This window comes from Perissodus microlepis, chromosome 7 (assembly GCF_051167445.1).
Source record: "Perissodus microlepis isolate ML-2025 ecotype Zambia chromosome 7, ASM5116744v1, whole genome shotgun sequence".
Taxonomy (NCBI): domain Eukaryota; kingdom Metazoa; phylum Chordata; class Actinopteri; order Cichliformes; family Cichlidae; genus Perissodus; species Perissodus microlepis.
In genome coordinates, this window is record NC_140467.1 from 58,992,254 (window position 1) to 59,008,832 (window position 16,579).

Here is a 16,579-nt window from a genome sequence, read left to right on the forward strand (position 1 = left end):
TTGTCCATAGGATTGAGGATTGAGGCCTGGAACCTGGCTAGGACATTCCATCACCTTAATGTGCTGCTTCTTTAACCACTCTTTTGTTGCCTTAGCGATATGTTTTGGTTAAATGTCATGCTGGAAAACCCATCTTCAGGGTTCAGGCTGACGGAAGGAGGTTCTCATTCAGAATTTAGCAGCACATAGCGCCATCCATTGGCCCCTCAATGTGATGAACTTGTCCAAAGCATAATGTTTCCACCTCTGTGCTTGACTGTGGGGATGGTGTTCTTGGGATCATGTTCCTTCTTGATTTGAGGGTGATTGATAGTCATTTCCAGTTTCTCCCATTTCTGAATAATCACATCAACAGTTGTCACCTTCTCCGAAAGCTTCTTGCTGATGGTCTTGTCGCCCAGCCCGGCCTCTACAATCTAGTCCCTGACATCTTTCAACAGCTCTTTGGTCTTGCTCATGATAGTGGAGAGGCTGGAATGGAAGAAACCTTCTGTGGAGAGGTGTGCTTTATGCACACGCAGTGGATTGAGACTCTAAATTGAGACTCTGAATCTTGGCTGTGTTGTAGGGGATCAAACACACATTTCACGTTATGACATGCAAATCAATTTATAACTTTTATATGTTTGTTCTTGATTTTTGGTTGATATTCTGTCTCTCTCCATTCAAATGAAATATTAAAATTTGGAGACTATTTATTTCTTTGTAAGTGGGATCAAATAATTATTTCCCCTCCGTATATATTCTGGTAGAGGTCGAACGTGAAGTTCTTCTAGACCCCAACAGTAGATTGCAGTGAGTGCAATTTAATTCATTTAAGTTTTGTCTGCATTAATAATGGAGGCTTTAGAAGAGATTAAGATTTCTCAGCCAGATTTATTTCAGTAAATATCGGGTGACTGTAGCTCAGGAGCAGGTCAAATACTGATGGGAAGGTTGGTGGTTCGATCCCTGGCTCCTCCAGTCTGCATGTCAAGTATCCTTGGGCAAGATACTAACCCCAAGTTGCTCTCCGATGCATCCATCAGAGTGTGAATGTGTGCGAATGTTGTTAGAAAAGCACTCAGTTTAGAGACAGTACTTGTGTGATTGGGTGAATGAGGCATGTTGTATACAGCGCTTTGTGCACTCCGGGAGAGTAAAAAAGCGCTATATAAGAATCAGTCCATTTAAATAATATTTATACAGTTGTGTAGAAGGACCTCTAATAACCCTGACAAAATAAAATGCACATCATTTTTCATCTTCCTTATTAGATTCAAAGTAACTGCTTTTGAATTCCTTCTGAGGACGGCCAAAAGACAAGGTTTTTACCTTCTAAAGAGCCCTGAAAACAAAATTCTACAAATAACATTATAAAAATTATCTAAAATACAAATTCAGAAGTAAAAAAAAGATGTCCTCCACAGTGTGGAAAATAGACATTTATTTCATTTATTTGTTTTCTCCTACTGTAAAAGTTAAGAGCAACTCTTGAGTGGCACTAATTTAGATTTCTTTAATGTCTTTAAATTGTGACACCATTACTTTTAATTAAATACCTTCTTATACAGTAAATTAGACATTTTAATTAAACATCATCCATCTGTTATGGACACGTCTGCCCACATGCTGTGGCGGCAGAATAATTAAATGTCTATATTCTTTCCAAACACATGCAGCACGCGTCAAAACAAGCTTAAATTGTTCTGTTAAAGCTAATAAGAACAACTGGAGGACTGTTTAAGTATCTGTGCAACACAACTAAATGAACTCCCTCTTAAAAATGTGCTTTTAGAGTTTTGGACTTCTGGCTTCCAGTATGATCTTGTTATTGGTCCTTTAAGCCAGTACAAGAGAAACAAAAGTTTTTAAAAAATGAAAAAACATTTCTGTTATATAATGTCTGTTTATTTTTGTGTTTATAGTTATATTCTCGACCCTTGTTTCATTTCAAAAAGGTACGTTATTATGACCAGTAAGTTTGCCGCAAGCCAAATCAGCATTGTTTGTGTCTTCCTGCTGCCCCCTAGTGTAAAATAAATTAAAAGTTGCTGTTAATTCCTTGAGTGACATAAATCGGCTCAAATCTCAGTTTCAATCTGATCTTCAACTAAATGTACTACTGCAGTGAACACATTCACAAATCCTTTAAGCATCTTTTAACCAATTTCTCAACATAAATTACGATCTGTAATAATAAATAAATATAAATTTGTCAGGTGTTAAGATCCCCAGCATGTAAAATGGCACTAATAATGCTGATAGTGTATTTATAAGGCCAAATGGTATTTAGTTTGCAACTTTCTTGGGTCCAAAAGTTTGAATAGAGATTTCAGGTTAACCACAATTTTGAAATTTCATTCAGTTGTTAAAATTATTAAAATTTATTAAAGATACTAAAGTGTAATTTTTGAATTCTGATTAATCACTAAAATTCCAAAAATGTTAGGACACTGTGTAAAAAGTAACTATAAAGAATTCAACGATTAAAGTCCAAACTGTACTCACAAAAGAACAAATATTTAAACTGAGACATTTACTTATGTCATAAAATATATTGGTTTATTTTGAATTTTATGACTGCAACATGTCTCCAAAGTTGGGATATGGAAACAATGTAAATGAAAATGTAAGTGGTACTGAAAACCAACTCATTAGCTTAACTGGCAACAGGTCAGTAACATGACTGGGTGTAAAAAGAGCATCTCAGAGAGGCAGTTTCTTCTTTGCTTTATGCACATCCACATTGTGCCTTTGCAGATGGTCAAGCTGCCAATCAGTGCTGAAAGGTATATACAGGTTTTAGAGGATATATCCAGACATCATTTACATGGATGTCTGTGTGTATTTCAGCAAGAACGAAAACTACAACAAAGAAGACTCAGTGCTGTTGAAAAGCTAGAATCCTGTATCAGAAAAGAATGAACTGTTGCTAACTGTGGTTAAACAGTTAGCAGGTGTTTTCTTGACATTTTACACAGGTTGTATAACCAGAGTTGTGTTCATTGATGTGAAATTGTTAAGCATTTTCAACCTGTGCTCTACGACAACAATAATCAAAGCAGCCAACACTCACTTGTCTTCTGCACCCAGACGAAAGCTGGGGAGTGCTGAACTTTTTTTTTACCTCACTCTGCTCCACATCATAAAACCTTAGCAAAACCGGTATGTTGGGTTGGCTACACATCAGTGCCCCCTTAAAATGGTAGTGCCAAATAGATAAGTTGGTCTCTGGTGGCTGGTTCGGAAAAATAAATCTCATGTCCCATGGAATAGAAATTGTAATGTAAGTGACTGAATGTATAACTAACATGACAACAACCATTTTTAAAAATGCGTCAACAAACTAATGAGTCTCTTCTCTTCACAATTTCAAATCCAGTCTGTTAAAAAAGCTCATCACACTATTCAAAGTTTAGCTTTAGCAGGAAGTTTTTGTATTCTGTAAAGGTGTCCTGACCTAAAAAACACAGGTGAAATGCATTTGTGTTCCCCTGAAGAGAGGGCAGAGACCTCACTACAGGAAACCTGGACACTACACCACCTGGGCTCATTGCTTTTTCTCCTTGCCATTAAGCCGAGTCATCATTTCACAGCTACGACATTGACTCCTTTGGCTCTCAGTCTCATCACTGGAATGTTCAGCTTGTTTCAAGTGGACCTAAACCTAAACTTAATAGCGACGAAGCTAAAAATATAATAATACACAAACAATAATTACAGAATTAACAGTGCAGTGACATGTGGAATGTAACAGTCACAAATTGTACTAAATGAATCAAAATACAATTTTGTAATATTACATTAAAAAAAGTTTGCATTTCCTGTGTTCTAATCCTTTTACACTTTGAGACATTAAAATCGGATCAACAAGAGGGGCAATCAGTGAGCCCTCGAAATAAGCAGATTAAAGCTTCGCTATTTATCTTATTCCAAAAACAAAACGCACTCAGTGACTCTGGGTGGTTCATTGTGGCTTAAACCAATTGAATTTTGTTCCCTTGGTTATATTTCACAGCCCGGTGAAATTATTTTCTACCTAAATTCCATTGTGACAGTTTAGGTTATTGTTATGAGGGATTACTGTGCGCTTATGGAAGGAAACAGGTGGCACCTTTGTCATTAAAAAGTGAATCTCCAGCTAGCTACTATGAAAGCTCCATTTGAGAAAAAGGCCACGCATATCTGAAGATATGTTTATATAGTTTCATCAAGGGAATATGTGACAAAATACAGGAAATCCCTAATCACACAGAGAAACACTGGTAATTGGATACCCTAATTACTTCACTCAAACATAAAAGATTATGTGGATCAGGTCTTGGTGCCAGATGGCCTGCTGCATCCAGGATACTTAAATCAGGATTTGATTGTGTTTATCTCTAAAAGAAATCAAAGCACCGTGCTTTCAATCTTATGTTAAAGCTAATAAGAGCAAGTGGAGGATTGTGTATGTCCAGGAAGCCAATTATCAGTCTGACACAAAGTGAGGGCCCACACACACAAATATATTTACTAAGCTGACAGTTCACGCTAATCTAGGTTATCAAATTACTTTCCTCCTCTCAGTTTCTCTTTCTTCTTGCCAAATGAGAAACTTTTTTGTCTGATTTCAGTCAGAGTTGATGGACCTTTGCTTAAAAAAAATGACAGCAAGCACACAAACGAGCAGAAAACTTTGGAAGTTTGCTTTTGCCTGTTTTTCGGTGAAGTTGTCAGTTTGGAACAAATACTGAGAGGCAGTAAAGTCAGCGCCTGTCTGCTCCCCACCCACCTCCTCGCTCTTCTTCTTTTTCTCCCAGGATGTCTACAAGGCCTCAAACTAGTGAAGCTCCAGCTGTTCAAGGCTCAACAAGCCTCTAACACACACATGCACACACTTCCACCCCTCACTACTCCTCTTATTGATTACCAGCCAGCAACATGGATAGCTTTTTGTTCCTGAGCGCCTCTCCTTTGTTTTCATTTAGTGCTCCGTTAGTGTGCAGTGGGAGATGGATAATTGCAGGGTTCATGCTGGGGCTGGATAGAGGCCGCCTCCAAGGGTGATTAATATTCCTAGGAAATATTTTGTCTCTCTAGAGGCCTCATCCAAGCTTCAAATACCTGTATCTTTTATTAATGATTCACTTAGCTCTTCTTTATTAGGCCACCTCTGATAAGTAACACTATTCTCAGTTTGGTAGGAGGCTTATACATTTCCAAAAAGAAGAAAAAAAGAAAAACCCATGCTAAGTTGCTTGAAGTTCATTCGTTCCTTCTTTTAAAAAAATTCTTACAAAACGATCTCTTTGTATCTGACTCCCTTTTGTCACTTTTGATTCACTGTCTTAGTCGCTATTCTCAGAAGAGGTGTTGGAACAAGATGGCTCATACAGCGTCTCTCTGTAAGTGAAGAACAGGGAGATCCCGAAGTACCATTCTGGCTGATAGTGATAAAATATACCAGAGTGGAACCTTGTTAAGTTCGAGAAGCTGCAGTTCACTTTTCAGCTGATACACAGCGAGGTCATACATATTGACTTCCGCTCCCTGAAGGCCCCTGCTGTGAATAAGACTGTCCCTCAGGCAACTCGCCTTATTAAAAGAGAGTTAAGGCAGTGTCCGAGGAAGGCTTTTTTAAAAGTGGCACTTTCAACTCTGAGATGACTGAACAGTCTGAAACCTAAGCAGCTGTGGGGGGATTCTGGTTTGGTGTGTAGAGAGAGAATCCTGTAACTCAAGTGCTCCTGTATGGATTCTTTTTGATGAGGACCTCTTGACTGAGATAGTGAAGCTGAAATAGCTCACTTGGGAGAGTGCTAGACTGAAGATCTGAAGGTCCCATTCCAATACTGGGTTTTAGCAGCAGAAAGGCTGCTTCTGCAGAAGGCACAGGTGGGACAATAAAACACGTTTCCTGCTGAAATTACTTTTCTTTGCATGGAAATGTTGGGAATTTTTGAGTCTTTTTTCCGCAATGGTTTAAATCTTCTAGGATAAAATGTAAAACATCTAAAGAAGCTGACATTTCAAAAGCATCTTCTGAAAAAATGAAAGGCAGTGATTTGCTTAAAATTTAGGAGCTAAAAACAGCACTTCCATATAAATAAGGTAAGTATATTAAAAGTTAGACTTATAAAAAAAATAGTAATATGCAACATATAAAAGCTGTGTCTGTAATATTCTGTAAAATCAACAATTTTGTTTTTAATACTTATTCATTTGTGCTCTGAATCTGGAAGGTTCTGAAGTTATAGAATAGAATAGAATAGAATAGAATAGAATAGAATAGAATAGAATAGAATTCAACTTTATTGTCATTGCACATGTCACAAGTACAGGCAACGGAATGCAGTTTGCATCCATCCAGAAAGTTCTTTAGCCATAATATAGATATATTACAGAAATGGGTCTGTTATATGTATGAGGGTACAAAATATGGGTCTATTATGGGTATGTTACAATGTACATGGTATGAAGGTAGGTTATGAATATGCTATAAGTATAAGTATGTGCAGGCTGTAGTGAGTGTACAAGGTATGTACAGGCTATGAAGAGGATATAATTATGAAAACTATACAGAAATATGAACTATGCAAGTTATAAACAGTTGTAGAATTATAATTATCGTATTGTACAGAATGATTGTCCATACAGCATTTACTGTAGTGGAGTTAAGGTAAGTGAAGTATGTGGATAATGTCTACAGAGGCTATATAAAGTGCTTGTGAGTGGTGGTTCAGTCCATGTTATTATTGTGTGTATGTTGTCCATTTGTTTGTTTTTGTCCATTGTGTTTGTGTTCAGTTATATGTGCATGTCACTAAGATTCATGTCTTATTGATGATCCCGCTCATCCTATTGGCTCACTAATGCGTATTCATGCAGGGTGTTCCTTATTCAGACTAATCTCAATAGTCCGCTCAGTGCGGCATGATGTCAGGCACCCTCCACTGATTCTAAACGTAGAAGAGGATTGTCAACCCACCATCTACTGTCTGATAGAGCTGCAAAAAAGGGTATGAGGATATTGTCCAGTAATCCTAAGGCCACTGTAGAGTCAGCATTGGTTGGTAACCTTCAAAAGAGCCACTTTAGGGCAATTTTCTGCCACTGAAAATCTATAGGGAGCTGCAAGAATCCATATATACTAGTCTGAACATAAAAGGTGTAAATTAAGATCTTTTGCCACATGTGACTGCTCTGCAGTGGGTTACTTACTGTATGATTATTTGGTGTCTGGTGTTATTATTATTATTATTATTATTATTATATTACACAGCATTACATCAATCTCATGTTTGTGGTACATTTAATAAGTAAAGAGCTGAAATTCAACACTGGCTTTGGATTCACTTTCATAAATCCAATAAAAACAAAAACTGAATCTGATAACATGTTTGGGCTTTTGAAACAGAGTAAAACTATTCAGGCCACTTTTGGTTCTACCTGTGTTTTTAAGTTTTTCTTTTATTTGATAATGAATAAATACACAATTAATAGCTTTGGAAGGTCCCTTAAGAAGCCCGGAGAGCTATTCCTGAACTTACAAGGAAATTACACAAAAGCTTGTCTAAGAGAATTCAGGCTGTGACAAAGAATAAAGGCACTCATATCAGATACTGACTAAACTTATTAAAATTATACAAACTCTGGTTTTGCCTTATATACATTATTTCCATGTATGTTTGTAAGTTTTCAATCAATAGGTTTTTCCATTTTCCCAGAGGTGGGTTAGGTGAGCTGCTTATTATTGTTTTAGTGTTAATATACAGATAATTTAGCTTTTAGGCTCCGTTGATCTCATTCCAGTAACCAGCTGCGCTTTGGAGCGGCTGATATCACCTACCTCACTGACATACAGACACAGGGCAGAATGGTGGCTTTTTGTTTTCATGGCTGCCACTTGTAAGTTAGCAGATTTAAATAAGGACTCTCTTTAAAATTTAAAAAACTGATTTCCAAGAATCTGACCTTTAACCTCTCCATGTCTCTTTTGAAACAAGGAATGTTCACAAGGAAAAGTATTTTGGCGACAGTGTATGTTTTATGACGTCTTGTGGAAGCAGACTTCCAGAGTGTTACTTTTATACTGCATACACTGCGCACAAATTACAACATTGAATTTTGCTCAAGTACAAATGCAGGTGTTTACAAACAAGTTGGTGGTTGTCTGCTTTCTCTTCCTGCTGGACAGAGCCCTCGACATGCATGATGTCAGAGTGGATCAGCTGGTCAGCTTGCAGCGTGTCCTGCGGGATGGGGATGAGGTCTCGAGAGCGATACGTCAAACAGTATCCCGAGGACGGCTCGCTCTGCCAGCTCAACACTGAGGAGACTGAGAAGTGTGTTGTCAACGATGAATGCTGTGAGTCTATTTTTTCTCCCGTATGAACAGATTGACCCAACCAACCAAATTAACAATGCCTTTAATTTGAGCCAGCTGCTACATTTCTTTTTCGCATAGAGTTTAATGTAGCCTGTCGTCTTTAAATTAGAGCATCTAATTTCACCGTGTTTAATATGCAAAATAGTCCAACCAAAAAAAGAAAAAACTTTGTCAAAGAAGCATAAAAGAACAAAGTGGAAAAAATAATGGCATAAATGAAATAAATAATGCACATTTAATTGGTGAACAAGGTGTATTTCATGGCCGTAACATAGTTTAGAACACATGTATTTATGCTCCTAATAAAAACATGAAAGAAGCAGCGAAGTTACTTCAGCCATTTTATCTGGATGTTAGCATTAACATGCACTGGTGCCAGAAAATGTGTGTAGCTGATAAGGAAGTTGTTCCTATAGAGCCGATATAAGGTTGCCAGATCGTATCTGTTGGGCAGGATATATGTGATTTTTCTCTGAGGGCATTCAGGCAGCCATTTCTGATATCCATTTTGAAACAGAGTGGGGGGGACTGGACTTCTCTTAATGCAGTGCACTTTCTGCAAACATCCATCTGTCCATCTATCCATCCATTATCTACTGCAAATCCAGGACTAGGTCATGGGGCAGCGTTCTAAGCAGAGATGCCAGACTCCCTCTCCTCACCAACACCTCCAGATCACCTGGGGGATGTCAGTGGTTGCATTACACCTACTTTATACACCAAGAAATGTTCTCCAACTCTCACTTTGGGTTACAACTATAATAACATAAGTAAAGTCACTTACATTTTTACATAAAAACAGGTTTTAGAAGTAGTAAAAAGTAAAAATGATGTGTTTTGTAGTCTAGAAGGAGTCTGACTGGCTCAGATCTCTGAGATCAACAGACGGAGGAAGTTTTTATAATTCCCCCCGTAGTGTGGCTGAAGAGTGTGTAACTTGATAAACAGTAATAGCAACAGAGGTTATGAGCTAATTGACCCACTTGGATGCCTTTTGTGCCTGAGTCTTGTTACACTGCCCATGCCAGTGGCTTCATTGGCGTAGTGTCTGTTGCTTCTTTGTAGTTTGATAGGAGTCGATATTGCACTATTTGTGATCATCTTTGTTTGTAAGGTTTTTATTGAATTCATGAGAGACACGCTGAGCAGATATGGCTATTCAAGGTCGTCAGACTTCTAGCTTTGTTCCTGGTATTCACTAAGTGAATGATGGTGAAGGTTATCTGTCTTGTATAAAACATGTGCTCTGTATTTGTAAATTTGGAGAGTAGCCTGTTTTATCTCTTGAGTACATTTGCATATTAAAGGAGCAAGGAGTTTTTCTTATTAATGGTCAGAATTAAGTGGAAACTGAAGGAGAGGCAGATCTATAAGCTCTTTATAAAAATACAGAGTAGAAACCATCGTATTTACATCGCAGTGATGGCTTTTTTTAGGTTTTTTTTAAGGCAAAAGGAGTGTTTTTTTCTCCTACTTGTCCTCTATTATTGATCGGTCGGTCAAATTTGCACAGTAGTTATTTCACTGTGCTTAAAATACTAACATATATTAACTGAAAGTGAGCTAACGATACATTTTTGCCGTAAATGTTCAATTTTAAGCTGAAACTGATAGATGGAGATGGTTTTTGTATTCTGTCCTTCCAACAGCACCCAGCAGCTGCGTGGTGACTGAGTGGGGGGAGTGGGACCCCTGCAGCGTCACCTGCGGGATTGGCATGAGAAGAAGGGAGCGTATGGTAAAGATGCCCCCTATAGATGGATCCATGTGTAAGACCGAGGTAGCTGAAGTGGAGAAATGCATGATGCCAGAATGCCGTGAGTCAACAGTTGCTGTTTTGTCATATGTTGTTTTTTTGCATGAGCATTTGTTGGTATATTAACACTTCATTTGCATTTTATTTTAGCTGACTGTAATGAATGAGCAACGTCAGGGGAGTGTTATTATGGTTAGCTACTATAATTACGTGTGTGTATCACTTAAACCAGATACCATCCCCTGCATGCTGTCGCCTTGGTCGGAGTGGAGTGAGTGTAGTGTCACATGTGGACGGGGGATCCGAACACGGCAGAGGATTCTGAAGTCTGATCCTGCAGCATGCACTGAAGAGCTGGAGCAGACAGAGAAGTGCATGCTGCCTGAGTGTCGTAAGTGCTCTTTTGTTGTTGTTGTTCTTCTTAGGGTTACAGCTCACACTATCACATCTAAAACCAGCCAAACACAAAAGAGCGCTGAAGATTAAACGATCCCTGTTTGTAACTGAACAGGATTACATGAGAAAAGTGGAGACTAAATATTTGAAAGTAATACAGAAAGCCAGAGTATATTAACATAGTAACTAGTTACCTATTAATGCTAATATCTGATCACACCAGATCAATGCATTTGGAAATTTGGAGGTGGTCAAGATAACCTGCTGAAATTCAAACTGACCATTAAAACGGTGACTAACATTGCTTTAAGTGACTTTATATTTCAGAAAATGCTGATCTACCAGGTTTTTCCCACATAACTATCTCTACGGTTTGCAAATAATAGTGAGAAAAAGAGATCCAAATATCCGATGAGCAGCATTTCTCTGTGAGAAAATGCCTTGTTGCTTTAAGCAACAGTAATTCAAAATAGCCACTTGTTACAACCATGGGATGCAGAAGAGCATCTCTAAACTCGCAGCACATTGAACTTTCAAGCAAATAGGCTACAAAAGACCACATCGAATGCCACTCCTATCAGCTAATATTAACAAACTGAGGCTATTTTGCACAGACTCACCAAAATGGACAATAGAAGACTGGATGTTCTGATGAGCTCACCGAATCTATGCCAGAAGGAGTTAAGGCAAAAGAGATCCCAATACGATAAACTGTGAACTGATTCCTGATTTTTTTTGTGTGTTTTCATTTCAACTACAACTTCAGCTGATATGTAATAATGGTGTCCTTTCTACAAAGATCCCTAAGAATGCAGGAAATAAGAGTCTCATCCTCCATATTTCCTCAGATAGGACCCTGGACTTCATCTGTGCCCCTCCTAATGCTCAAACAAAACCTACCCCCTGAGGTATCGACCTCAAAAGTCACATTTTGGTCAGGCTTTAATGATATTACTAAGAAAGGTGTTAAAAGGTGTTTTTTTCTTTTCTTTTCTTGTTTGACTATAGAAGGGGCTAGTTAATCAGGGTGTCAGTGATTTCCTCCAGGACTATAACAGTGGCGCTGCCACACTTACTAGACATAAATCACACACAGCGCAGAGTCATTCCCATCTTCATAGCCAAAGAGTAAGATTTATTCTCCTTGCCCACAGTGTATTTCAGTAATTATTTAACATGCCCCCATCACTTTTTCTCAGACTTGGGGACTATGTGGAGTCATATGTCATTGCTTAAGAGCTGAAACTTGCAGAGCAGGGGACTGGCAGAGAATTGACAATAGTAATCACTTGCCTTTGAGCACAGCAAAGTTTTTTTGTATGATAAATTAGTCACGTACAGGGTTAGAAATTAACCATAAACTGTTTCGTCGTGTTGAAGATGTAGCAACTTTGCATGAAATGAATTCAGCCCATTCACCTAAATTGACCACATGCCACATGTGACTAGTAGCACTATAGTGTGACATAAACATGACTGAACACCATATTGGATTGGTCATTTCCAATCACGATATAGCATGCACTGCTGGCTTTTAGAAATCTTTTATCTGCATAAACTTTATAATTTTGGTATAAAAGTGAGCAGCTGCCGTGCTCATTGGGAGTTGATCTGTATAATGTGAATACACTAGTTGCATGTACATCCAGACAGACAGAAAGGTTAAGTCTTAGTTAGCATGGTGTGCAACACTCTTTGTTCCAGACCAACTGATAAATAATTCTACAGCATTCTGGGCTGTAACTGTAAATGTTCATCAGCACTCATGGTGTCATGCTGGTGACAGCATTGAATCAGGATCCAAGCAAAAACCAAGAAAGAAATGGATATAGAAATAGAAAAAGTCAAGACAAAAGCACACTAAGTAAACGCCAGGGAGAGGATAATAAGGTCAAGTGAGCTCACCAATCCTGGAGTAGCTCTTTTTAAATTTTGTGCCTTTATTCCTGTCTTTCCCTCCATGTTTACCTTTTCCCCCTCTCTTCCTTTTTTCCTTCCATCTATCTAGCTGTCGACTGCATGGTCTCAGAGTGGTCAGAGTGGTCAGAGTGCAACAAGACCTGTGGTAAAGGACACACCATTCGGACCCGTATGATCAAAGTGGAGCCACAGTTTGGAGGCAGCTATTGTCCTGAGACCATCCAGAGGAAGAAGTGCAAGCTCCGGAAGTGTCGGCGAAAACCGATTAAGGAGGAAGAGGTGCCAGGTTGGTCATGGTAGTCTGTTAAAACTGCTTCATGTAGCATTTAGACATTTTAACGAGCCGATGTTTTAGATGGTTAGTGGTTTTATTCCAGCAAAGCAATTTAAGTCAGGACTGAGATACTAGACAAACCCTGATATGTCCATCTGCAGCCGTTTGTTTTTAGTGGCATGGCTCCATGTGGGACCTAGCTAGTTAGATGTGAGTAACCGTATCAACAGATCCATGAGGCTACATTGGCTCGCGATGACATCGCCTGAGTTTGATTTTGTGACCTGTTTAAACTAAAGTTGTTTCCTGATAGAAATATAGAATGTGGAAATATACCACATTAACAAATGTGATGCACAGACATTAAGTCTTTAGTATCCATGTCCGCAACAGAAGATAGTCGATGCAAAGGGTCGAGCAAGAGTGCAGACAAGCATGAGAACACACAGAGCAGAGATGTTCAGTGAAGCTACTTTCAGCTGCTCCCTTATTCACAAGAGACTGCTAAAGTAGATAGCTCCACATGTTTTGATTTGGCCGATCATTCTTTTTGCTCTTAAAAAACACGAGATGCCCTTCCTGACGCAACCGAAGGGATTTGTCTCTCCTTCCGAGATCGAAGCCTCTGTATAAGAGAAATAATGAACAAATGTTTAAGTTCATGCAATTTCAGGATATTTTGCTTTTCCTTGTAATTTTTTCTATTAACTAAGAGTCTGTTTTATTCCATCAGGTTGCAGGATGCAGCCGTGGTCTAGCTGGACAGAGTGTACCAAACCGTGCGGGGGAGGGATCCAGGAGCGTTTCAGGGTGGCAAAGAAAAGAACAAAGTCCAAAGGCTGTAAGGACAGGAAGGAGATCCGTGCCTGTAACACTCGGGAATGCTAGGGGGCACTGCTAAGCTACAGAGAGGCAGGGAGGTGTGCAGTGGATTAAACATGAAAATCAGAATTCATTAAAAACAGTGGTGACAGAGATAGATTTTTTTTTTTATATAGCTGGGAGGAGACGTACAGGATTATTATGGGTTATTATTGGAAAAATCTGAGGATTTAAGTAAGGATTTAAGAAAGGGAAGGAATAAGAAGAATAAGACATAATGACATGCTGTTTTAGTGACGATTTTGTGGACATTTAGTTAACTGGGTTGATTTATTTTCCTTTTAGAGCATAGTGGAAGTATTAGAGAGAAAGCCTGTGTCCTGCAAAAAAAAAGAAGAAGGAAACCTGACGCTAAAGTAACCTAATACACATTTTGCAACAAACTTTAACTTTTTAGTTAGGATTTGTTTACTCTTAGTAGGAAAGTATTTTCTGTGTATTGTCACCAATATCTCCCTGTCCTCTGCAGCACCTCCAAAACATTGATTTAGCTACTAAAAAATCAGGAGCTGAGCTTTTTAGTGAAAGCTGGATACTTTTAATGTACTGTTTATGTAAAGGCTCTACTGGGGAGAATTCAAAATTAGCATTAGCTAAGTGGATTACACGCTCTGTATTGGAAATATGTTAACCTGCTTTGTCCCTATTAAGATGCCTCCTATAACACTACCAGACAACTTTAATCTGACCATTAAATGCCATTAATACTGTGATACTACTTTACTTTGATTTAGTGTTTCATCCAGTGCTACTGTTATATTAAGATTTGTTGCACAGGAAAAATATTAGTTCAGTGAGAGCTATTATACTCAAAAGAATATTATGTACATCTGTACTATAAGGTCAGACACATGGTAACAGGAGGAGCAGGGTGGAGGGCAGTTGCAAAGCAGCTTGTAGTGACAGTGGAGAAGCTGGATGGATGAATCAGCCGGGATTGTGACCGAGTGTGAAGTTGTGATCTGTCTGGACTAATGCCATGTTTAATTATTACTCTTAGTTTGTGTGGTAAAAGGATGCAACTTCTACCTGGCTGGCTGAGGGAAAATGAAAACTACATAAAAGACAATGAGAAAACGCACTGAGTGGCTCTGTTCAAAAAGCACAAAATCCATCTTCTAGTGTGTCTAGTTCAATGACACATCACTCATTATGTAAAATGTTTAGTGCACACCATTTTCCACGGGGCTCTGTGAAGGGCTATTTTTTGGACATGTGCAGTCACTGTAAGGGTGACAGTGAAACAGCAATTGCATTGCAGAGCCAGGATAACTCTTCCCCTTGCTTTCAGACTTCAGGCTAAACAAACTAAGTTGGTTCTCACAAACATCAGAGGATGAATTTATACATCCAACACAATTGGATCAGTGTAAAAGAAGCCTGTTTCTCAAAATGTTAGTGTGCTACTCCAGTGTTATTGTTGTATGAAATAAACTTAACGTCAGATAATGGAAACAGAAACATTTTGAGGATGTATTACCCACTGCTTTAAAAATGAGCTTCGGTTCTGGTGAGAAAAAAATCCCAAGGATTGAATAATTGACTGCAAACTAACTGTGAAAATCTTCTTCTTCTTTTTTTTGCAAGACATAGATGGTAACACAGAAGTCTCTAAAAATCTGAGGATATACGTACATTCACTATCTAACCAACGCATATAAATGACACTGCTATGTAATTACTAAAAACCACTTTCCTTATGAACAGACCATTTCAGTGGAGATGTTTTATACTGTTAAAATGAGTCTTTATATACTGTACTGCTGTTTATCTGTCATTTCAGCTGATGTAGCATCAAGCCTGCGATAGCTCTCATTCTGTCAGAAGAGTTTATTTTAGCATGTTCAGAGATGATTATGTTTTATTTGGACATCACGCTTTATCAGCTGTAGTTGCGGTCGTAAAACACTAGCGAAATGACTATATCTGCTTTGTTCAGACGGAGCCTTAGAAGTGTCTTAGACATCTTACACATCTGCTGGCAGTAAAAGGCATATGTACTGTAGATGATATAGAGGTTTCTACAGTATTCAAACCTGTAGGATAGATCAATGTACAGCAGACTGTTACTGGGACCTTGGTTACAACACATTTTCCCATGTATTGTTTTTACTGCGCTTTGAGAAGATAAAACTGATCTGTAAAATCTTTTGGGTATTTTATTTTTTTTTTGCATTACTTAGCAGATTTTGTTGCATTTTTTTTATAAGAATGTCAACACAAAGGTGTGTTTTCTGTAGGTGTTTTCTCTGAAGTCACTTTCTTTTATTTACAGGGCTCTTTCTTTTGTTTCTTTATGTCTGTACCATGTGACTCTTTTGTAAGAAACCACCTTTACAATAAAAAAATGGTAAATGTGAGAGTCATGGTGTCATTGCACTAATGAAGCTCTTCCTTCAGCATGTTGTGTAAGAACCAACAATGACAGCAAGGTGACAAGTGAAGAAGAAATATTGTCCTTCAAATAAAAAAGAAACACATACAACTTTATAATAACCACCGCTAATAAATAGTTCCTTGATAACTAATATTAGGTCTTGTATAAAGTGCTAAGTGATGACTACAATACTACAAAATTGATCTAACTTAGTCAGACTATATTTGCTGTATTTAAATGTCTTAAGGATGAGAACAAACTTGCTGATCAGTAGTGAAACATTGCAAAACACCAATTTATTATTCTTTTAATTCATGATAAGAAAATGACATATTTTAACAATACTACTGGTAAGTGGATATTAGTTATCATACCGCTGTTTAATGTTAAATAATGTTAAAAGTTATATAAATAAATAGCAATAATAACAGTAGTTATTGCATCCATGAGGCATAACATTATTACCATCTGCTTAATATTGTGCTAATTCCTCTTTTGCTGCCAAAACATTTCCAGCCTGTGGAGCCCTGGACTTCTTTAGACCCCTGAAGGTGTGCTGTGGTATCTGGCACCAAGATATTTCCAACAAAGTTGTGTTAGTTGCGAGCTGGGGCCATTATG

At 38.2% G+C, this 16,579-nt stretch overlaps 1 protein-coding gene across 1 annotated transcript in view; it reads left to right on the plus strand.

Annotated features, from left to right (window-relative positions):
• spon1b (spondin 1b) overlaps nt 1-15,941 on the plus strand; it is a 123,322-nt gene extending 107,381 nt beyond the window's left edge. The window contains exons 12-16 of the mRNA XM_084936286.1: nt 8,162-8,332; nt 10,003-10,170; nt 10,342-10,500; nt 12,514-12,711; nt 13,433-15,941. Of these exons, the coding sequence (XP_084792412.1) occupies nt 8,162-8,332; nt 10,003-10,170; nt 10,342-10,500; nt 12,514-12,711; nt 13,433-13,587 (851 nt within the window). The 3' untranslated portion in view covers nt 13,588-15,941. The remainder of the gene's footprint in view (nt 1-8,161; nt 8,333-10,002; nt 10,171-10,341; nt 10,501-12,513; nt 12,712-13,432) is intronic.
• Nucleotides 15,942-16,579: the final 638 nt, after the last annotated feature.